The following is a 23,836-nucleotide window of genomic DNA, read 5'->3' on the forward strand; positions in this document are numbered from 1 at the left end:
AACCACTTATCAGCAAATTACTCTTCTAATTATATATACTAACCGTTCCATTCAGACCAAAACCATTCATTTCCGAAGCTTGGCACTGAGAAAACGCCCCAGTGAATAAAAATACCAATTTTGGCTTCATCGTACCAAGATGGAAGAGGTCTTGAATCCAGACTATCCCAATCTGCTTGGTATTGTGCCTGAGAAGCACATATCAGCGCTAATAAAAACGTTAATAACATCGTTATAAATAGTAACACTACAAGGTTAGTTGATCACGATTGGCCATTTATAGCATTACATTATCTCTAAATTTTAACAAACAATACTTTCAATACTTTATCTTTAACAATGATTTACGTAATGAAAGTTAATAATTGAAATCAATTTTGTTAAGATAAGTTAAAATTTTAATTAGACAAAAGTAAAATAAACTCAAATTTAGAAAATTTAGAAATAAAGTTACTAGTGAAGATAGTACAAGGATCCGTTGTAGCAAGGAAACTCATGTAACAAAATGGGATACAGGAAATAGCCTACATTAAACATTTAACCCGTGGGCAAGTATCTATGATAAATTATTTTATAACCACCAGACATACACATCCATCAAAAATAATCGACGTGAGAAGCCTCAACTCAGCAGATGTAGGTAGCGTTCATAGCGTAGTATTATGTAAAATAAGAATTATCATGAAATACATCAAACCCAAGGGAAGCGGTACCAATAAAAACAAAAATCACGATTAAAGGACTAAATACAGAATCCCTATACAGAAAAAGAATATCAGAGAAGATTGCTAAAAATGAAATATTAGAAAACGATGAGATCAAGGAAAGCTGAGAAACTCAAAAATTATATAATTAACGTAGCAACGAGAAATACTTGGAGAGAAGAAAGTAACGAACACTTTCATATTAAAAAAGAAAACCCCATGGTTTACAAACCCTAAAATGTGAAGACAAGAAGAAAGCCTTTCAACAATACAGAACACAACAGACGTACAACCACTATAAACGAATTAGAAATGAAACCAACACTTTAGTCAGAAAAATAAAAACGGAACACACGGAGACCTATGGACAATGATAAGAGGACAAAGAAAAGAGTTGAACTAACTAATAAAAATGAAACACATTTAGATATGAGACAAATCGGACCCAGAGAATTACAGAGGAATTATCAAAATCCCTGCCTTCTTTTTTAGTTGCGGAACTAGAATCTTAACCTAATTGTATAATAAAATTTTTGGTTACTTCGTCAATGAAAGGTTCGGCTTACAAGATTTTTTAGTGAGAGTCTTTACAAGAATTGTGATAAGGCGCAACGTCAATAACCACGACCGACTTTGTGGGTAGGTTAGGATTTCATTTTTCTTCCAACCATTTTTTGTAAATCGTAAATTCATTTCGTTTAAAATTGTATTTAGAATAGGTCAAGATAAAGAGTCCTGAAATGTTAATTGTCAACGTCAAACGAACTTAATAAGGCACGTAAAGAAGAGGAAGATTGGACATTGGGCTCTTATGGCTTCTTTATATTGTGTTTGGTGCATTTATACATATTCACTAATTCTTTTTTGACTCTCAAATGTTGTCTCTCAGAGTATTGCGTTTAGTTTTATATTAATCTACACTATTTTCACCAATACGAATAGATGTAAAAATTCACCTTTTTAATAATATTTGGTTGTTTAGTAATTTTTTGCACATAGTTCCTGATATCATCTGTAATATTATTGAGATTTATTTGATTTACTTTTTGTTACAGTAAGTGTTCATTTCAATATATCTTTGCTCCGAAAAATACCCGCATTCCGTTCGATATACATAATATATGTACTTGTTTATCTTGTTACTATAGTTCTTTTCTGTTTACTGTTCTGTTTTCTGTTACTGTTTCTTTTCTCTGTCAAAAGTATGCGCTCCATCGTTTACTACTACTAAATCTAATGCGAATGTCCATTATATATCGTATTTTATTCTTTTATGATGATGTTTGATGATATGTGCAGTAATGTGACGTTTTAAGAGTCTCTATGATGAACTTTTTTAAATTTTCTGCGTTCTAGATATCTGCCAAATAGCCATAATAATTACCAACCTATGTTTTGGAGACAAAACCAAAATTCTTATTAAACTTATACATTTTAAACAAAAAGTCGCTACCGATTTAAACATAAATAACACCAATTAAAACAATATTTGAAAATTTTATTATAACTTATTATCAAAATATTAAATATGCAAATGAACAATATTACGTTAAAATTTATACTTTTCTAATATTTTGTATTATCTTGTGAATAATCGCATTCTACAATAGGTCTAAAATCATAGATAATATTGGGATTCGATACATCATAACAGCAAGCTGGTTCATATCTACCTGAAGCGGCTGATGTTAATTGTTGAGCTGGAGCTCCTGGTTGCATTTGATATTGATCAATACCAACGGCGTCATAACTATCGATACCAGTACTACAAGCTGGGGGACAAAAATCTTGTTCAGGAGGAGGACATAGTGTTTCGTCATAATCTTGATCGATTTCTTCTGCATATTCATAGACCAAATTGTCCGTACATGTTTCTCCAGGTTCTCGAGATGGATGTAAAGTGGTAAATACCGATTCTTTGTCAGTGCAACCAGGACCCTCAGTTTGAAAATGAACGTCTGGATAACATAAATCTTCCACGGCTAACTCGTCATTCCAAATTGGGAGGCTTTGAACTTTTAGGTATGTGTCATCTCTGTAATTTGTTACTAATAATGGGGCTCTGTTGTTTAGTTTCAGTGGTATATGAATTATAGTTGTTTCGTCTGCATTTAGTGTTCCTTTTGGTATTATTATTGTTCTTTTTTTGGGTTGATTGTGTTGATTTGCCTTTGCCATTGGTTTTTTTACGAATAATTTTGTATTAAATATAAATATATTAAATCCTTATATAAACGACGTTAATAAACATGTCATTTATATAGGCATTTAGACAACTATTTGACAATATTAATAGTGAAGTATCCAAATATTTTAGGTTATACGTTTTTTATTCTTACGTCATTTATAATTATGTTACAAATAGTATGAAAAAATACTAGTGAAAATAACGATAATGCATCAAATGCAACAGAATAAGGTCATAGAGCAATAGAAATTATGTAATATTTGAGAACGATAATATTAATAATATATAAGGTGTTAAGACAGTATATACCTTCGAAGAAAAGTCGTAGCAAGCCCTATCCTTGTTGTTACATTAAGGAAATTATTCAACTTTTAAATAGAAAATATGTAGCTGTAAAAACTATATATAATGTTAAAAAATTCGTCGCTCCAGCGCATTTGCGGTCTTCCTCGTGGTCTTTTGGCTTAACATGTCCGCCAATTCCCGATTGCTTTGTTCCATCGGCCATCCTTAAGACGTTCGTTATGTCCATTTACATTTCAGTTTAGCTGCCTGTTCGACAGCATCTTTTACTTTTGTTCTATTACGAATGTCTTCATTGGTTTTATGGTCTTTGAGTGAGATACCTAACATCTGTCGTTCCATAGCTCTCTGAGTTTTTCTGATCTTCTCCATGTTTATTTTAGTGAATGTCCAGGTTTGAGCTTCATAAGTAAGTACAGGTAGGATACAGGAATTAAACACCTTGGTTCGCAGTCTTTGAGGTATGTTTTTATTTTTAAGTACATATGAGAGTCTTCCGAATGCTGCCCATCCCATTTTTACACGTCTGCTTATTTCGGTAGTCTGATTTTATTTGCTTACCTTGACATTTTGACCTAGATAATTGTATATTCATCCACGTGTTCTATCTTTGTCCCTTGGATGTTTATCATAGGTTTGTCATCTTTGTTTGACATTAACGTTTGTCGATAATAATTGCGATATTTTTAATTATACTATTATTCCAGTCGGAATAGCATTTGACCTTTCATGTCACCCTGAATCAAATTTTATTATCAACATTTAGGAGGGGAGTCAATAGTGGTGTAAATTTAAAATCGTGACCGAATTCCGCTGTTGCGTCAGCCTCCATCTCGATTATATCTTTGCTATTTTCCACTTTTGGACAAAAATTATAGAAACTGAAATTGTTACAAATGCAATTATTTCTTACAATTTCTTTTTCACAATTTTTTTCGTGCTGATATTTTTTCGAATTAACGGGGAAAATAGTGGAGGTGGGAAGCATAATTATTGAATTATCTCATTTATGATTAACTTAATGACATAATTGTACATAATCAAGCATGGAGATAATTATATTTTCTACAATAATTGATTTTTTATTTAATTCATTTTTTTGATAAACATTTGAGGTACACATGCGGTAAAGGCGCGAGCGTAAGATCTTGTGGGAATTGGTTGTACAGGAATTGTTTTTATTTAATATCTGTACCATTTTTAACTTTTCGGCAAAATGGTACAGACTTAAAATATTGCAATTGCGATTTGATACAATTATTTTCTTTCCAAATTTTTTCGGGCGGTCGATATTTTCCGAGCTAGGGTGGAAAATAGTGACTAAGTATAATTATTGAATTATCTCATTTATTATTAACTGTAAGACTGTAGAAATGTACATAAACAAAAGAATAGAGATTTTAAAAATTTTGATTTCTTTAATTTTTTGTGGTGGGATTTGTTTGGGATTTTACCAAACAAATGAAAGAGATCAAAACTGTATAAAATATTTTCTCTTCATTTTTGTTTATATACATTCATTTCGTAAAGTTAATATTATACGAAATAATTTAATAATTATGCTTCCCCCTTTCCTTTCAATATTTCTCTTCTTAACTTAATTGGAAATCGCATTTGCAACAATTTCAGTCCATACCGTTTTTGTCAAAAACTTGAAAATGGTGGAGATATTGAGCAAAAACGGTAAATTCAAGATGGTGACTAATGCAACGGCAGAATTTAGTGACGATTTTAAATTTACACTGCTATTGACCCCCTTCCCCTCTCTAAAGGTTACAATATAAAAATTTGAGGTAGCTCGCCATGCAAGGTCAAATGTCTTACGACTGGACTAATATTATTATGCCTGTTATTTATTAATTATGTAGAAGTGTAGTACATACATACTCTAGAAGTATAGTACATAGCTGTTGCTTCTCGAACCGAGGCAACGTAAGTCTTAAACTGCCCAAAATGCATTTAGCGACAAGCTACAAAAACAGTAATTTTTAGATTATATTAATTTTTATAATTTTATTATTTTGAGAAAAGTTTCCGTGTGGGAAATCCAAACGTCAATCATTGTACTTTATTCCCAAAATATAAAATAATCAGTGTGTTGTAATACGTCACAAGAAAACATCTTCAGAACCATACTTATGTAATTTTCGGATTATTATGTCGTTTTGGTGTAGTTTTTTCATTGATTACGTAGATAGATTTTATATCCAGGACTATTTAAAAAAATACCAGACTTGTTTTACGAAAATGTCAAAATTGTCATGCTGAAATTAATTTCTTTTATATATGCAAATTTTAGTGGAATATAATGATCCAAAGATGAATCCTGAGGAAATAGGTAAATAATTTCTTTCTTGATTTTTTTTATTTATTGTAATATTTATAGATGAAACGGGAGAAAATACTGAGGATGCTGAAGGTGGAGAACAACAACAAAGATTTCGGTAGGTTATGCAAGATACATACAATAAACTGAATATAATATTAAAGATAAAATATCTGATATCAACTATACATTTAATAAATGTGTTAAACGCTATTTAATGGAATCAAAAAGGCAATTCAATTATTGGTATATTATGACACAAGGAACTATGAGAATTATCTGTGCTTTAAATATGCATAAACAGAAAATTTGGTTTTTAATAAGATATCCCATTCCTGATTTATCGTAATTAAATAATGTGGGCCGTAATACATTTTATGGTATTCTAAAAGATCAAAGCCCAAGGTCCCTATCAGATACCTATTTGCACTAGGTAAAAACTAGCCAGGCTCTAACGAGTATGGTCAGAATAAAATATATTACTGCAAAATATAAACCTGTTGGCGAGGTAGTTGAATTAATAAAAAACTGTACAATGAAAAGATAGAAGGAAAAACGACCCTGAGTTGTCGATAGCTAAGATATTTATGTTTATGTAAGCGGTCAAGCCAGATTAAGAACTGAAGGTGTGAAGAATCCCAGGAGTATACCAGGCTACCAATATAGACGGCCACTTTGAACACCGCTTTTTCAACACAAATTTTTCTATTTGATCTGAAACTTTATTTTTATTGGCCTGGCCAATCAGCGTACTGTGCGCATCGCTCCTCATCTTATATGGTCAATGAAAGTAATATCAATTTACGATTCGTTATTAAAATATTATCAATATTCTATTGGCTGATCGTCTTGAGAATTGCTCCCATTACTTTGTGAGTAGTAACTCAAATGTCTAAATACGAGTGATTTTTCGGCAATCGGCGTCTGTTGATCACCAGACCTTGGCCCGGTCTCGGTCCTTAGCGACCTGCTGGGGCCCCAGCCCTTATAGGCTTACTGCCTCACAGTTAGCTCTGTAGCTGGTGTTACCATTGTACCTTCGAATCTCTGAAGTTTTAGTCCCTAACCTCAATTCATCGCAGGGAGGAAAACACAGCCCATATAATCATACCTTGCACAGTACACTAAGGAACGCCTTTGTTAAGGCCATACCGACATGGAAGACGCCAAATAATTCTATGGAGTAACGAGCACGCAGGGGATACGTATTTACATGTGTATACTTATCATCATCATCAATCAGCTAATCGCGTCCACTGCTGGACATAGGCCTCCCTCAGTTCTTTCCACTGTTCTCTACACTGGGCCGCTTGTAGCCAGTTTCCCGCTACACGTTTTATATCATCGGTCCATCTAGTCGGTCGTCGTCCTCGGCTTCTTTTATAGTTTCTGGACCTCAATTCCATAATACGTCTTGTCCACCGTCCATCTTGTGTTCTGGCTAAGTGTCCTGCCCAGTTCCACTTAAGCGTCGTGGTTCTTTCGATGACGTCTTGAATTCCTGATCCTTGCCTGATTTGTTGGTTTGTTATGTGGTCTTGAAGGCTCACGTTCAGCATTGCACGTTCCATGGCTCGTTGTGTAACTCTGAGTTCATTCGCAGATTTTTGCGTGAGTGTTGAAAGTCTCTGCTCCATAAGTTTGTACAGGCAAAACACAAAAACCTTCCGCTTGAGACACATGGGAATTGAACTTTTTAGAATATGGCTTAATTTGCTAAATGCTGCCCATGTCAGGCCTATTCGCCTCTGTATTTCATGTGTTTGATTGTCTCTGCTTATTTTGATCTCATGTCCCAGATATTTGTAAGTGTCTGTTTGTTGTATGGTATTATTGTCTATAGTTATATTTCCACTCATTACGAGATTTGTCATAAGTTTAGTTTTCTCAAAGTTTATCTTTAATCCTGCTCTTTCAGACAGACTTTTAAGCGAATGTATCATAGAAACTGTATGCTGTAAGTTATCTGCGATTAATACAACATCATCTAGATGATTTAATATTTCTCCGTCTATATTGATGCTCATCTCTTGCCACTGAGTGTTCTTAAATATTGACTCCGGAGCTGCCGTGAACAATTTTTGTGAAATATTGTTTCCTTGTCTAACTCCTCGACCCAAGCTGAATTTTTCTGTGTCTTCGTGTAGTCGTATACTTGATGCACCGTTCTCGTAGATGTTTTTGATTAGTGTCGTGTACCTGTAATCTATTCGGCTTTGATTTAGGGCTTCCAGTACTGTTTCAAACTCTACAGAATCAAAATCTATCTCGTAATCGACAAATGCAAGAACCAATGGTATGTTGTACTCGATGCACTTTTCTATTAAGATCTTTATGATATGCAAATGGTCATTTGCGCCATATCCTGCCCTGAACCCTGCCTGTTCTATGGGCTGATAGAAATCAAGTTTAGGTGTTAGTCTCTTTGTTAGGATTTTCATAAAGAGTTTGTACATATGTGTCAAGAGGCTGATGGGTCTACAATTTTCTAATTTAGTAATATCGCCTTTTTTGTGTAACAAGACTATCACTGCATTGTTTCAGTCTTTTGGAATCGTACCCACATGTAAGCATTTATTAAACAGATCGCTTACTGATTTTAATAGAATTTCTCCTCCTGCTTTTATTGCCTCAATAACGAGTCCATCATCACCAGGCGATCGATGGTTCTTTATTTCCTTTAAAGCTGCTTTGACACAGTAATGGGTAAAAGTATTTCTGATCCCTGATTTATGAGAGTCTTTACTCGTGTCGGAAAATTGTCTTGTGGTCTTTGGCTGGTATAGAGATCATTATAAAACTCTCTGTTTATTTTCAGAATGTTTTGTTTATCTGTTGTTGCCCTTCCGTCTTTATCTCATATCTTGTATATTTCTTTTTTACTTTGTGTGAGTTTTCTTTTCATTATCTTTTAACCTTTATTCTCTTCTAATGTTTGAGTAATTACCTTAGTATTATATCTTCTTATTTTTTTTCTAATTTACGCTGAAATTCTTTTATTTAGTTTTCTATATTCTTCTTTGTTTCCCTTTTCGTTCTCGCTTAGGTTTCGTCGTATTTCCATAAGAGCTTTTGTATCTTTGCTAATCTTTTCACTTTTGGTGTCATTTTTCTTGCAAAATTTGAGTTGTGCGTTTCTAACCGAGTCTGTTATTAATATATTGTGATCGAAAGATGTTTGGGGTTATTACTCTGTAAAGTTTGAGCTATATTTTTTATGTATGCTTCTGGCTGATTTGGTGAATTCCAAACTAAGCGTTTGCAAGTGTTTATCATCTTTGCTCTTTTTTTTGTAGGTTTATCATTACTCTAGCTCTTACTGGTCTGTGGTCACTTCCTACTGATAGTTTATTAAGTACAGTGACATCTTAAATAATTTGCTTTTTGTCTGTTATTATATAATCATATTCGCTCTTAGTTCTTTCGTCTGGACTAGCCCACGTTCATTTTCTATTCTGTTTTTTTTAAAAAGGTGTTCATTGCATACAGTTTGTGTTGCAGTAGAAAGTTGGTAAGCATTTCACCTCTTTCGTTTCTTACTCCGATTGCCACTTCTTGTTCGTCCTTTTTCCTTCCAAGTTTCCCGTTAAAATCTCCTATTATCAGATTGTAATGAGCCGGTTCCTGCTTTTTCGCTCTTTCGATTTCCTCATAGAAGGCTTCAGCAATTTCATCTTCGTAATCGCTGGTGGGGGCGTATACCTAGATTATTTTCAAATTTTATCTCTTATTTAGTCTTAGATTAATATACATAACTCTTGGGGAAATACAGTCAATTTCTGTATTTTTTTGTGTACTAATAAACCTATTCATCCAGTTGTCGATTCTGTTTCCCCTTTATAGTGGAATATATTGCCTGATTTTAGTTTGACCTGATCTTCACCTCTTCTTTTGACTTCGCTAATTCCTATAATATCCCATTTCACATGTTTGAGTTCTTCCCCCCAGTTCCGTCATTTTTTCATCCTTAGATAAGGTTCTTACATTATATGTAATTATGTGCAGCGTTCGTCGTTCTTGGTAGCCTCCTACAACCCGGGGATTCTTCGCACCCTCTGCCCGCTGTCCGTGAGTCCTACCGCTACCTTGGTTGGGAACTAGCGAGATGCCGGGGACTGAGGGCCGTTTTCTTGAATGTCTGTTCATGCTGAGGGGGTTTTGGCATTTAAACACCACGCTTGCCAGGCGGGTTGGTGAGTTGGTTTGGGAAAATGGTAGGATAGTATGTATTGGATAGGAATGGGGTTAGGACATGATTTCTCTCCACAGGAGTTGACAGATAATCAAGGCTCACGTAAGGCAGGGTCGCATCCCTGAAGTAAGTATATCCTCCTCTGGGATTGTGGAAGAGTACCTACCCGCTACCACGATAGGGTATACTTATAGTCGACATTAAATTAAGGACTTAGAAATCTGTAAGGTGACAATAGGAATATAGGGAATACCAGGCTTTTAACAATTCGTACTTTGGTGCTAAACGTTTGTAAGATGATTTTAAATATCTTGTCATGGCTTACTTGGCCAGTGCAATTCTTTTTCTAATTTCTTCACTGTATCCCTCTTATTTTGTTATCAAGGAACCGAAAGAAGTAAAAGTATTAATCAATTCGATGTTATAGATTTTCTTTACATTTGAATTATTTGTATTCTGTCGGTCTACTATCATCATTTTCTGTTTGTTAATCTGGATATCGACTTTCAAACTTTTTTCTTTAACTCGTATAAGTTCTTCTAATTCTTCTTTAGATGCAGCGATGTGGTGGTATCATCAGCGTATTAGGGATTATTAATTGTGGGGTCATTGATGGTGATTCCTCGTTCCCAGTTCTTTAAAACATATCTCATAATCCACTCGCTGTATATGCTGAAGGGCATGGGGCTCAGTATGTACCCCTGTCGCTCCCAGAACCTGAATATATAAATAGGTTGGTACGATGAATTCCGTGGCTTTTACTACAATTTGTTTTCTGTTTAAAATCTGTTCTCTAGTATCTCTGCTAGGTACAAAGACCGCTTGGTTTGACGGCAGTCGGATGTATTGTTCGAGACGTTCTAGCATAATCTGCAGTATTACCTAGAGCGCTATGTTACCATAATTTTCGCATATGTCTTTTGGACCTTTTTTGTGGATAGAGATATATATTAATTTAGTCCAGTCCTCAGGTAAGGTTTCATTGCTCCCAGTTAGGTAACATATTTTATGTAAAATATCCATGCCTGCATCTTCTTTTTTTATTTTTTGGATAAAAATTTTTATTTTTATTTATTTTTGATGTGGCATTTAACAATACACACAACCCTTAATTTTCACCCTTCTATCACCAACCCCTATTTTTTAATAGCCATATTAATGTCAAAGATTTAGTTGACGTACTACTTCGAAACGGCTTTACCGATTTTTATGAAATGTTTTTATGTATCTTCTGTTAAATATACCACTATGAATTTTCTTCCAGGAAAGTTGTTTTTGTTCAAATCAGTTGAAACAGTTATAAATAGGGATGACCTAGTCAACTATCCTACAGAATTTTTGAATTCATTGAAATTGCCTGGACTCCCAACTAACAATTTACAATTAAAAGTAGGATCAGTTGTCATTATGCTGCGGAACATTAATTAACCTCAACTGTGCAATGGAACGAGACAGACTGTGAAAACGCTAATGAATAATATCGTTGAGGCAACGATCATTAAGGAAAAATGAAAACAAATGAGAGGATGTCTTGATTCCGCGTATACCGATGATTCCAACTAACATCATCATCATCATCATCATCATCATCATCATCCAGCCTTCATTTATCGCGTTCACTGCTAGACATAGTCCTCCATTAAACTCTACCATTCTTTACGATTCTGTGCTCTTTATTGCCAATTTTTGGTAATACGTCTGATGTCGTCGGCCCAACGTGTAAGTGGTCTTCCTCTACTATGTTTTTTTGCTCTTATCCTCCAATTTGTAGTTTTGCTCGTCCATCGTGAGTCGTGTATTCTTGCTACATGTCCTGCCCAGTTCCATTTCAGTTCCGCTCTGCGTTCCAAAACATCAGCAATACTCGTCCTTCTTCGCAGATGTTCGGTCACGCAACGTCACTCCCAGCATAGACCGTTTCATTCGTCTCTGTGCCACTCTTAATTTCCGTAGCCGTAGTCTTGCTTAGAGTCATAGTTTCCGCCCCCTAGGTCATGACTGGTAATACGCATTGGTCATATACTTTTTTTTTGAGGCTAAACTATTTGAGGCCAACATACTATTTGATTTTAAACGTTTACAATTTCCCGTGCAATGACAATAATTAAATGACAAAGTCAACCGTTGGAATTTCTAGAAATTAACTTATATTTTCCATATTTCGTGCGTGAAAAATTATTCGCGTGTCGGAAAACCGTCATCGTTGTATATTACGCAATGCAAAAAATAATAAAAATATTGTTTATTAGAAAGCATTAAATTGATTCATTGTAATGTAATGTAATAAATTGAGTGCCTTTTTGATTTTATTTTCTATTAATTTTGTTAATCTATGTGTTGTGTAAATAAACGTTGATTTATATTTACAGTATTCAGCGTGTTTTAATAAAACCAGGAAAATCTTTAGCTGTGCATGGAGACGAAAATTTAGCAACCAGACTTCCACATATACCTGAGGATCCTAGAGAGTATACTCCAATGCCTTATGTCTTTAGGTAAATGAAGTAATTTTAATAAATAATTATTTTTCTGATAGTTATAATCAATAATATTACTTCTATAACAATATATAAAAACAAATTAATAACACCAACCTAAACGAAAAAAAGATCACCGTCGACTTTATGTGTGTTCCATCGCATTCCGGTAAACAAGGAAATGAAGAAGCGGACCAACCACCCCGCTCAGTATCATTCAGCTATGACTCTATTCACAATAACGAGGTTTCTTCGTATTATTTGAAATCTGAAATCAAGTCTTAAGTGTTCAGTGCGTGGCAAAACATGTGAAGTGTAACACAAAATAAACTAAAAAAATTTAACAATAGTGAATCCGTGGTCCTAAAAATTATCGAACAGACCACACACAGTGAGAATACCGCGAGTGCGGCTGGGACACAATAACTTAATCCAAAAACATCTCATTTGGATTAAGTCACTGAACTGAGTCACCAATGTGCGAAAATTGCCAAACAGCTCTTTCCGAGAAACATATATTATCTCAGTGTAAACTATACGAAGCTGCCAGAAAAAACCATAACATCTCAATAATGTAAAGGAGGCTTTAGGAGAAAACATGAAAGTTAAAAATACAATAGGTTATTTAAAAAACACTGAATTACATAAGTTATTGTAACATTACATATATTATATTTTATGTCGCTAATAACCCCTGTGGTTGCAGCAAACAAATAAAAAAATAACAGAAAATAATAATATTAATACCCATACCTATAATGTAGAAACTTGGCTGATTAAGCTCCTAGCTGTGTTTCTTCACTATCTTTATTTGTCATTTTATTCAGTTACACGTCTTTTTAGATTTTTCCTGATTTTATGTAAGTATCTGTATAATTTTAGATTTGTCTGTTTTCTTTTATCTTTCAATACGTTTAATAATGTCTATGATTACCTTTCTTTTGCCATTCCCTGAAAATATTTCTGTCCATACTTAATATATACTAAAGTACAAAAATACATATTTCCATTCTATTTTTATTTTTATCATGTTTCCGATTTTAAAATGGCACATACAAGAATTAAAGCCTTTTTATTGCTTCGGCTTTATATATAATTTTTTCTTTCCACATAATCCGTAAACTTTACATTAAACAAACATATGATCAGTATAGATTAAAATTCAACGTTGAGAAAACTAAATATATGATAGCAAATAAAACTATATACAGGATGACGGTATAAAAGTCGGAGATGCCGCACTAGACAGAGTAGAGAAATTACCTTATCCAACGGGATCCAATCGTAGAAATTTAAATCCATATAGAACAAGCCCGAGCCACTTTTGTTAAAATGAGGAACGTAGTTTGCAGCCACGATTTTAGCAGTTACCTTCGCGTTCGAGTGACATATTGGTATATTTTTCCAGTGCTTTTCCAAGCTTGGTCGACAGAGTTAGAAATGAGGTCTTTAGACACCTGAACCAAACAATACAACTGGTCAATATAATAAAGAAACTTAAGCGGGAGACATCCTGAAAAATATGAACTTTTACATTTGATCATTCAGGGAAAGATCTAAAATAAACGTGGTCCTTTTAGAAGAAGAACATCATAACTGGAAAATCTAAGAGAATGGTATGGAAAGACTACATTATTATTTAGAGCTGCTGTCAATAAAGTCACGGTAGCGAATTTTGTAGCCAACATGATATCCAACGATCGATATTGGTCATGGAACTAGAAGAAGAAAAGGCATATGACAGAGACATCTATGTATACAGTCTTCTTTTAGGTAGCTCAAACCAAGTATTGGTATAATTCTTGACTCAGTTCTATGGGCCTTTCTCTGATCTCGTATCTAGTTTTTAGTTCGAACTGTCCTTTATTTTCAATCATATCGGCTCCAATTTTTGCGTCAGTTTCCTAAAATGTAGGTACATCGTATTTCTAGATCTAGACTTTGTTAACTTCAATATATTATGCAAGTCTGAATAACATTTCGATTTCGGTCTGGTCAGCTGGCGCATATTTTTGAATCACATTAGTCTTGCAATTCCGTGCTTGAATTTTTAGCATTATTACTGTTTTTAACCTTTGAGCTACCCATAGCACTAATTTTGTAATTGTGTGGCTTATGATCAGCAATACTCTATATCAATAGTCTGATTTGTCTCCTCTACTGCAGTACATCTTGTGATTTATTGATATTTCCCCATTTCCTGACCACTGTACATCACTAACAATTAGTATCTATATGTAGCCTACCTTTTTCTTTGATAACATTCTGCAGTTTTCCATACTGATACATACTTCTTACATTCCAGGTAGCTATTTTCATCTGAATGGATTAAGTAGTTTTTGACTTTTTCGTGCAATGGTTTTGCATGTTGACGACCGAGGAAAACTTGTGTTCTAATGGTTGTGCTTCCCTCTCGAATTTTATTCTCCAATTACCATAATTAAACCATCTCTTGCGTAACTAGTCCTAGCCATTATAATTTATACTCTTTGGGCATGGCCATACCAATAAGCTGTTTTGTATTATAGCCTCATACTTTGTAGTATTGGATTGTTATGTTAGTTTAGTTTATTGGTAAAATAACTTTAATAATTAGGAATGGATGCATATATATATATATATATATATATATATATATATATATATACATATATATATATATATATATATATATATATATATATATAATAAAATTTTATTTCATTTGTTTAATAGGGTACCGACAACTTCAATTCCAACAAAAATAATTAATTTATTGGCACGAAGTCCTCCTTTTCATTTGCTGTTAGACCATACAATTGCCGTCATATGGTTACTTTTTGGGCAGGGAGAATATGACAGTCCTTTGGGTAAGTTTGAACATATAAGGTGTAACAAAAACGTAGGTTGTAAATTAAGCCACACATTCTGAGATCTTTTTGAGACATTGTGTCCGCAGTCATATAAACCCAAACAAACAAAAAAAACTACATTAAACACAATACTACATCGAACTAACAAAATATTTACTTAATTTAACTGATCAAGCAAGTTAAAGTTAATTTAAATTTTAAGTATAATTTTATCAACGCGTGTATGTCGAGTTCATGATAACGGAGAAGTGGATATTAATGTAGTTACTATGGAAATTTTATCAAAATAATGTACTCTTAGACATATAATCTGCAAATATTTGTAAATATTGTTTTGAATTATAATAGAATTAAATTAAAAAAAATATTTTTCATCTGATTATTTTAATGAATTTTACTTAACTTAAGTAGGTAATATTATAATTAACTATATGGTTTCTTCGCCTAATTGTCTTGCCAAACTTTTCTGGATGAAATCCAACTCTGTCTTCTTCTTCGTTGAGTACCGTGCCCAAGTTTTATCTCGTGCCCAATTCCTCTTTTTCTGTCGATCTTTCCGTATCTGCTTCCTCTCATTATATACCCCAGATATTCAAGTTTTCTCTTTTTTATCATCTTTATTAAGTCGCCTTTACCTTGACCTACTCTGTTCAAGACTTCTCTGTTTGAAATGTGTTGAACCCAGGATATTCTAAGCATTCTACGATATAACGACATCTAGAAGGCTTCTAATTTGTTCATCATGTTAACCTTCATAATCCAGGTTTCACATCCATACAGTAATACAGGATACACATAAGATTTTGGGAAGTTAATTCTCAGCTGTAAGTTCAGCTGAGAATTGCTCAGAATAAATGATCTTCATAAATGATCCTCTTGCAATTTCTATACGAGTTTTAATTTTTTTATGCGTATTTAGTGTCTCGTTTATCCAACATCCTAGGTATTTAAAATGGTTAACTTTTGTTATCGGTTCATTATTGACAATTAGTTGTATAGCGCCGAGGTCTTGTTTACTAACCACAAGTAACTTTGCCTTTGTTGTATTTATGCTTAGTCCGTTATTAGAGCATTCTCTAGTGACTCGATCTATAAGGAATCGAAGATCTTCGATACATATGTAAAGTGAGGTTATTTACAATTCGAAACAGTCAAGGGGAACTTTTTCCGTTAGATTTGCGACGTTACCAAAGGTAAAAATAATTCTGCTAACTGAGGACTGATAGGAACTGGATTTTTGAGCAGTTGAAGCGGATCTAGTTCCTTTCGCGGTCCTTAGATACAGATATGATGCACTCGGACAGTGATGATTATGTGTTAGAAGACAAGAAGAGAAAATATAGAGGGTCAACTTCACCTTTCCTTCAGAGCAAATAACTGCTAGAATCACAAGCAAAAAAAAACCAAGGGAAGAAGATTCAGAAGATTGGAATGACGTTATGAGTATGTTCAAGAAGATGATGGGAGAATTTAAAGAATTCAGGAATGAAAATAAGGAATATAGAGAAGACATGATAGCGCTGAAACAAGAAAATGAGAATATGACAGTCCTTTGGGTAAGTTTAAACATATAAGGTGTAACAAAAAGGTAGGTTGTAAATTAAGCCACACATTCTGAGATCTTTTTGAGACATTGTGTCCGCAGTCATATAAACCCAAACAAACAAAAAAAACTACCTTAAACACAATACTACATCGAACTAACAAAATATTTACTTAATTTAACTGATCAAGCAAGTTAAAGTTAATTTAAATTTTAAGTATAATTTTATCAACGCGTGTATGTCGAGTTCATGATAACGGAGAAGTGGATATTAATGTAGTTACTATGGAAATTTTATCAAAATAATGTACTCTTAGACATATAATCCGCAAATATTTGTAAATATTGTTTTGAATTATAATAGAATTAAATTTAAAAAAAATTAATTATCTGATCATTTTAATGATTTTTACTTAACTTAAGTAAGTTCATTGTCTTGCCAAACTTGATGAAATCCAGAATTCTTCTTCTTTGAGTACCGTGCCCAAGTTTTAGGCGTGGGTAGCTTCCATGACAATTTGCCATGAGTATTTCTTCCTACCAATTCCTCTTTTTCCGTCGATCTTTCCGTTGAGTATCAACTGCATTACCCTGTATCTGCTTCCTCTCATTATATGCCCAGATATTCAAGTTTTCTCTTTTTTATCATCTTTATTAAGTCGCCTTCACCTTGACCTACTCTGTTCAAGACTTCTCTGTTTGAAATGTGTTGAACCCATGATATTCTGAGCATTCTACGATATAACCACATCTCGAAGGCTTCTAATTTGTTCATCATGTTAACCTTCATAATCCAGGTTTCACATCCATACAGTAATACAGGATACATATAACATTTTGGGAAGTTAATTCTAAGCTGTAAGTTCAGCTGAGAATTGCTCAGAATAGATCTGAGTTTCATAAATGCTCCTCTTGCAATTTCTATACGAGTTTTAATTTCTTTATGCGGATTTAGTGTCTCGTTTATCCAACATCCTAGGTATTTAAAATGGGTAACTTTTGTTATCGGTTCATTATTGTATAGCGCCGAGGTCTTGTTTACTAACCACAAGTAACTTTGCCTTTGTTGTATTTATGCTTAGTCCGTTATTAGAGCATTCTCTAGTGACTCGACATATAAGAAATTGAAGATCTTCGATACTTTCAGCCATGATCGCGGTGTCATCTGCATATCTGATGTTGTTAATAGTTTCTCCCCTGATTCGAGCTCCACATTGCCTTCCAAGGCATCGTTAAAAATTATTTTTGAGTAAACGTTAAACAAAGTTGGGGACAACACACAACCCTGTCTAACACCTCTTTGAATACAAATTTTGTCTGTTTCTTTGCCGTCTACGAGAATAGAAGCTTCTTGATTCCAATATAGATGTTGTAAAAGTCTCTGATCTTTATCATCTATTCCAATTATTTCTAGAAATTCGAACAGCCTACCATGTCGAACCCTATCAAACGCCTTCTCAAAATCTATAAAACAGACGTAAATTGATTTCTGTACTTCCCATGATCGTTGAAGTAGTGTTAGCATTGAGAATAAAGCTTCCCTTGTTCGCAATTCTTCTCTGAAACCGAATTGTTACTCACTCATGACTCTGTATTCATCGCTAAATAAGATTGTCGGTTGTTTTTATCTGTATGTTCTGGACACCTCTCATATCTGGTTCCTGGTATACTCTATAAAGTTCGAAGTTGTATCGTCTTTTCCACACTCCACTGTCATTCATGGCTCTATAGATTCACCTTAGTACTTTTCTGTCTAAGTATCCTAGCATGTTTCATTACTTGTTATGAGTCCCGGTCTCTAAATTATATGTTAGGACTGGCGGTATTATTGTTTTGTGGAGCCTTTATATACCTTTGTATTTTTCGATATAATTGAGAATTTAAGAAGAAGATTGAGCCGAAAATAGTCTCTGTTGACCGTGCAAATTCTGCTGTTTACCTGTGCGATAGTGTTAGTTTCAGTTTTGATGAGTTCTTCCAGGTATAGAAATTCATTAACTGCTTCGATGACGTTGTTGTCTATAACAAGTGGCCGTAGGATTTGTGGTTGCGTGCTTATTTTCATTTCCTTAGTTTTGTTGGTTTTATAATGGAAGAATAATAATATGTTGAATACATAATTAGATACACCGTCTCCTGCCGATGTTTCTTCTGGAACTACATCTTAACTTGGGAGAGGTTGATTAACATAGTAAAATTGTAATATATCTCGTTTATTGGTTACTTATATACACAATTAATAGCGTATCGATGACATTACATACTATATTAATTACTGCTTACGAGTAACTACAATTACATATCGAATAAATAAACTATTATGTAACCGTCACTTACAAAGATAGAAGGATGCACTCTTTGTCATGAGAGAAATCGATCGACATATTAGTCGACGAATGTCAAATATTACAGTTGCGTTTAGAAATTGAATTTGTGACGAACCTTAAAAGCTACATAATGATAATCTGATAGACAGTTAACAACGATGTTTAATTTGTTAGTTGTCAAATGTCAAATATTATAAACCTTCCCTTGACTTCTACAAATAATTCAAGAACAAAATCGGTCCAGCTGTTCTCGGGTTTTAGCGAGACTAACGAACAGCTTTTCATTTATATACATATATATATATATATATATATATATATATATATATATATATATATATATATATATATATTGTTATGATATGTAAAATCGAGAAAAATATTGGTTTGTTTAAAAATATTTCAAAGTTCAAAAACATTAAAATAATTCAGATAAGTAGGATAATATCCAACAAACATTTCGGAGAAGGAAAGTTATTAAATTCTTGGATTACCTGTACTAAACAAAATGTAAGCTTTGCATAAATTATTTCTTTGTTATACTTGAGTGACCCGCATAATTTTAAGTGAAATCCAAAGACAATTGAAATACATTAATGCAGTGATTAAAGACAATAGAAGGGATTATAGAAAGAGGTTTTTGTTAGTTTTTAAGAATTATAGAAAAATATTATTTGTAAATAAGTTTTAGGAAATTTATAATTATAGGTAAAAATTTGTTTGTTATCGAAATGAAAAAATGGGGGAATTGTGACGAGTTTTGATTGGCGGAGATTGAAAAAGGTGGGATAAGTATGTAGGAAAAAGTTTAGCGAGATTGAGGAGAGAGAAAAGATAATCAGTTGATTTTCCAAGTCTGAAAGACGAACAGGGATTGTTCTCTAGGTGGTTCCCAAGAAGTAGCAAGCAGTAGTGTTGAATGTTAGTGAGTTTTTGTGGAGTTAGTGTATTTGACAGAGGCTGAAGCAGCAAAATATTGTAAGTCATATTTTCCTAGGAACAAGGATTTGGACCACTCATCATCAGAGAGAGATATTTTTGTTTTCTGCAGTTTTTTTTTCTTTTATTGATAACACAATTTTACCACGTAATTTAGAAAAGATATAAATATTTTGATTAGGAGAGTTAGAATAGTTTGGGATTTTGAGTTTTCAATTAATATTGTTTGTACCATTAATTTTGATTGTTCACGTACGGAGAACAAAATTTTGAGAATCCTTATATGAGGTTTGTTTATTGAAAACTTTTGAGTGTGAATTATTTCATTATTTTTATTTCAATATATAGTGTTAGATCATATGTGTTTTTTATTATTCCGGTATTCTCTGGACCTTACCTTTCACATGTAATAGCATAGATATTGAAGCACGAATTTAACCCTGAGATAAAAGAATTAAAAATTGTGATAGAGTCATAATCATATCATTTAAATAATTTTAATTAATCAAAAAAATTAATTAGCTAATTATTGCTTGGCGCACCAAGACTTTAAATATCACAAAAACTGGCGCCCAACGTGGGGCTTGAAAATATCGCAGCTTTACATTTGAAGGAAGGGAAAGAGATCTGGAATAAGTACAGGTGATCCAGAGATAAAAACATATAACATTGAGGGAATTTGAATTTGAAAGTATTTTGACAATTGTTCCAGGGAATATAAATTTGATTTATTGATTTTTTTTTTTTTTTTTTTTTATTTACAAAGAAAATAGTCGCTTCAACCACTTGGGTCATTAGCGACATTAGTTTTTACATTAGATTAAATTATATAAAGATGTATCTTTAAGAAAATTAATTAAGTCTTTGATGTTTAAATGTTCACCTAATACTGTTTTTAAATTGTTGGAAATATTGTTATTTTGTCTGTTGACTGTATATTTTCCACATTCTGTTAGGAGGTGTTTAACAGTAATGTTGATTTGACAGTATTCACACACTGGAATGTCTTCCTTATTCATTAGGTACTTATGTGTAATGTTGGTATGACCTAATCGAAGTCGAGAGATTTTGACTTGATCAGCTCTTTTTAAGTTCACTAGGCGCCACGGACTCACTGTCGATTTAATTTCTTTTAGTTTAGATTCCGATAAATTCCACTCATTTTGCCACGCACTGATCACTTTTTCTTTGACGAACTGTTTTATATCACTGGAAATAGTCTTTGACACTATTGTAGCATGATCGTTTTTGTAAGCTTCCCTTGCTTGGAGGTCTGCTTTTTCATTACCTTGTATTCCCATGTGAGATGGAACCCATATAAATTTGACTTCGGAACCAGTTTCTTGTAAGGCTGCAAGTTCTTTCTTGATAAGTAAGGCTATAGGGTTCTTAGTGAATAGTTGATCAATTGTTGTTAACGAGTTTAGAGAATCTGAGATAATGACGGAGGAAGACTGTTTTGTACTTTTGATATGAATGAGGGCTTGTAATATTGCATATAACTCTGCTGAGTATATAGTGGTGGCCGACGTTAATTTAAATTGGAAGGATGCATATGGAGTGACAAATGCTGCTCCTACGTCGTTTGCAGATTTGGAGGCATCTGTATAAATGCAAAAACTTTCCCCGCAAGTCTCGAGTTCTTTTAAAAATGACTGTCTGATTACATTTGGTGATGTCTCTGATTTGTGATATTGGAGTAGTGTCGTATTAATCTCGGGAATCATGATTAACCAGGGAGGGGGAGTTTTTAGATTTGAAGGATAGAGGTCAGGAATTTGCAGTTGCAGATCTTTTAAATTTCTTCGGACTCTTTCATAGAAAGGTGGATCGAACTTACTTTTTTTATAAGCTTCTAGATACCGGTCCGTAAATGTATTTCGAAACACTGGGTGGAATTTGTTACTGGCAACTGAAGATGCATACGAAAGGCTTAGATACTTCCTTCGTAGGGTAAGAGGTGGTTCTCCTGTAAGACATTGGAGATTCTTAACGGGTGTGGTTCTAAATGCACCTGTGGCGATCCGAAGTGCTGTGTTTTGAATGATTTCAAGTTGATTGGTAACGTGTTTTTTAGCCGAGTCATATACAATAGCCCCATAATCTATTTTTGATCTAACAAGTGACTTATAAATATTTAATAATGTGGTTTCGTCGGTTCCCCATTTTTTATTTGATAATGTTTTCATTACGTTTAATCCACTTTGGCAAGACTTTTTTATTTCTGAAATATGATGTTTCCATGTTAGTTTTTGGTCGAATACCATTCCGAGAAAATTAATTTTGTCTGAGAATGCCAGCGGCTTGCCACACAGCTTTAGTGTAGTTCTTTGTATCCGGTGCCTTCTTGAGAAAATCATGCATCTTGTTTTTAGTGTGGAGAATTGTACACCTACTGATGTAGACCATATCTCTAGTTTGTAAATGGATTCTTGTAAGTGTTTTTGAACCATTTTTATATTCTTGCCCTTTGCAAATAGAACCAGATCATCGGCATATAGTCTTCCCTTAACTAGCGGGGAGCAATGATCCAGTATATCGTTGATAGCGACAAAAAAGAGAGTTGGGCTCATAACTGATCCCTGAGGTGTTCCGTTTTCCTGAATTCTTTTTGTTGAAGTGGAATTATCGGCGCGCACAGAGAAAGCTCTTGACTGAAGAAAGTTTTCTATGAATCTTAGCATATTACCCCTGATTCCCCATTTGTGTAATTTTGATATAATGTTAAACCTCCAAACTGTATCGTACGCCTTGGTAATATCGAAAAACACTGCGATGGTTTCTTGATTAGTTGCAAAACCCTCGTGTATCTCTGATTCTAAATCTAATAGATTATCTACGCATGATCTATTTTGACGGAAGCCACTTTGCTGTGGAATTAAATGTTTTTCTTGTTCTAAGTACCACAATAGTCTTTTGTTTATAATTTTTTCTAGAACTTTGCAGGATATATTAGTGAGTGATATAGGACGGTACGAGTCTACCTTTGTTCTGTCTTTGTTGGGCTTGAGCAGAGGAATTATAATGCTGTCCGACCATACAGATGGAAAGACCTGATTTGTCCATATAAAATTGTATAATTTTAGTAGCCAAGACATTCCACTTTCTGGTAGGTTTAACAAAAAAATTAATGGTATGCCGTCTGGACCTGGAGCGGAGTTTTTAGTTGACATTAGGGCATCCCTTAGTTCTTGCATTGTAATTGGCACATTTAGTATATTATCATCTTGAGAGTAGTATTCCAACTTCGTTTTTTCTATGCTTTGTTTCTTGAGCTTAAATTCCGGTGAATAGTTATCGTTACTTGAATTTGACTCAAATTCACCGGCGAATAGCTCCGCAATTTCTTTTCGGTCGCTTATAATTTTGTTATCTTTTGCCAGGAAAGGTATTTTATTTGAACATTTTTTTCCAGATATTTTCCTTATATTTTGCCACACTTTACTTGCTGGGGTAGAACTATTTATACTTGCAACGAATTTTTGCCATGATGTTTTCCTGCATTTTTTGAGAATATATCTAGCTTCTGCTCGACGTTTTTTGTATTCTACCATATTTTCACTAGTTTTGTGATGATTATACCTATTGAAGGCTCTTTTATACGTTTTTACTGCTTCTTTGCATTCTGTGGTCCACCATGGTAAAGGTTTATGATATTTTAGTGTTTTTGTTTTTCCAATATGATTTTCTGCGGCTTTTTTAATTATTGATATGAAGGTATCTAGGTCTTTATCTATGTCATTAAGAGTAATATCTTTTATGTTGTTTATTTCATTTTGTATGTATTTTGTAAAGTTCTCCCAGTCTGCATTTTTTGTATTCCATTTCGATGGGGTTGTGGTAATATTGTTATTTTTTTGTTGTGGAAACGTAATTTTAATGGGATAGTGGTCACTTCCGTATAGGTACGGGATAACGTCCCATTCTAGTGTTGGGGATAACATTGGATCACATAAAGATATGTCGATGGCCGACTGACTACCCG

General features: G+C 33.7%; 2 protein-coding genes across 2 annotated transcripts in view; one reads left to right on the top strand and one right to left on the bottom strand.

The window, feature by feature from the left end:
• LOC140434517 (alpha-L-fucosidase-like) overlaps positions 1-257 on the bottom strand; it is a 38,341-nt gene extending 38,084 nt beyond the window's left edge. The window contains exon 1 of the mRNA XM_072522846.1: positions 44-257. Within this exon, the coding sequence (XP_072378947.1) occupies positions 44-230 (187 nt within the window). The 5' untranslated portion in view covers positions 231-257. The remainder of the gene's footprint in view (positions 1-43) is intronic.
• Positions 258-5,373: 5,116 nt separating this feature from the next.
• The window catches only part of LOC140433300 (uncharacterized), a 36,006-nt gene continuing 17,543 nt past the window's right edge, over positions 5,374-23,836 (top strand). The window contains exons 1-4 of the mRNA XM_072521331.1: positions 5,374-5,533; positions 5,582-5,639; positions 12,083-12,208; positions 14,906-15,039. Coding sequence (XP_072377432.1) covers positions 5,482-5,533; positions 5,582-5,639; positions 12,083-12,208; positions 14,906-15,039 — 370 coding nt within the window. The 5' untranslated portion in view covers positions 5,374-5,481. The remainder of the gene's footprint in view (positions 5,534-5,581; positions 5,640-12,082; positions 12,209-14,905; positions 15,040-23,836) is intronic.

This window comes from Diabrotica undecimpunctata, chromosome 2 (assembly GCF_040954645.1).
Source record: "Diabrotica undecimpunctata isolate CICGRU chromosome 2, icDiaUnde3, whole genome shotgun sequence".
Lineage (NCBI taxonomy): Eukaryota > Metazoa > Arthropoda > Insecta > Coleoptera > Chrysomelidae > Diabrotica > Diabrotica undecimpunctata.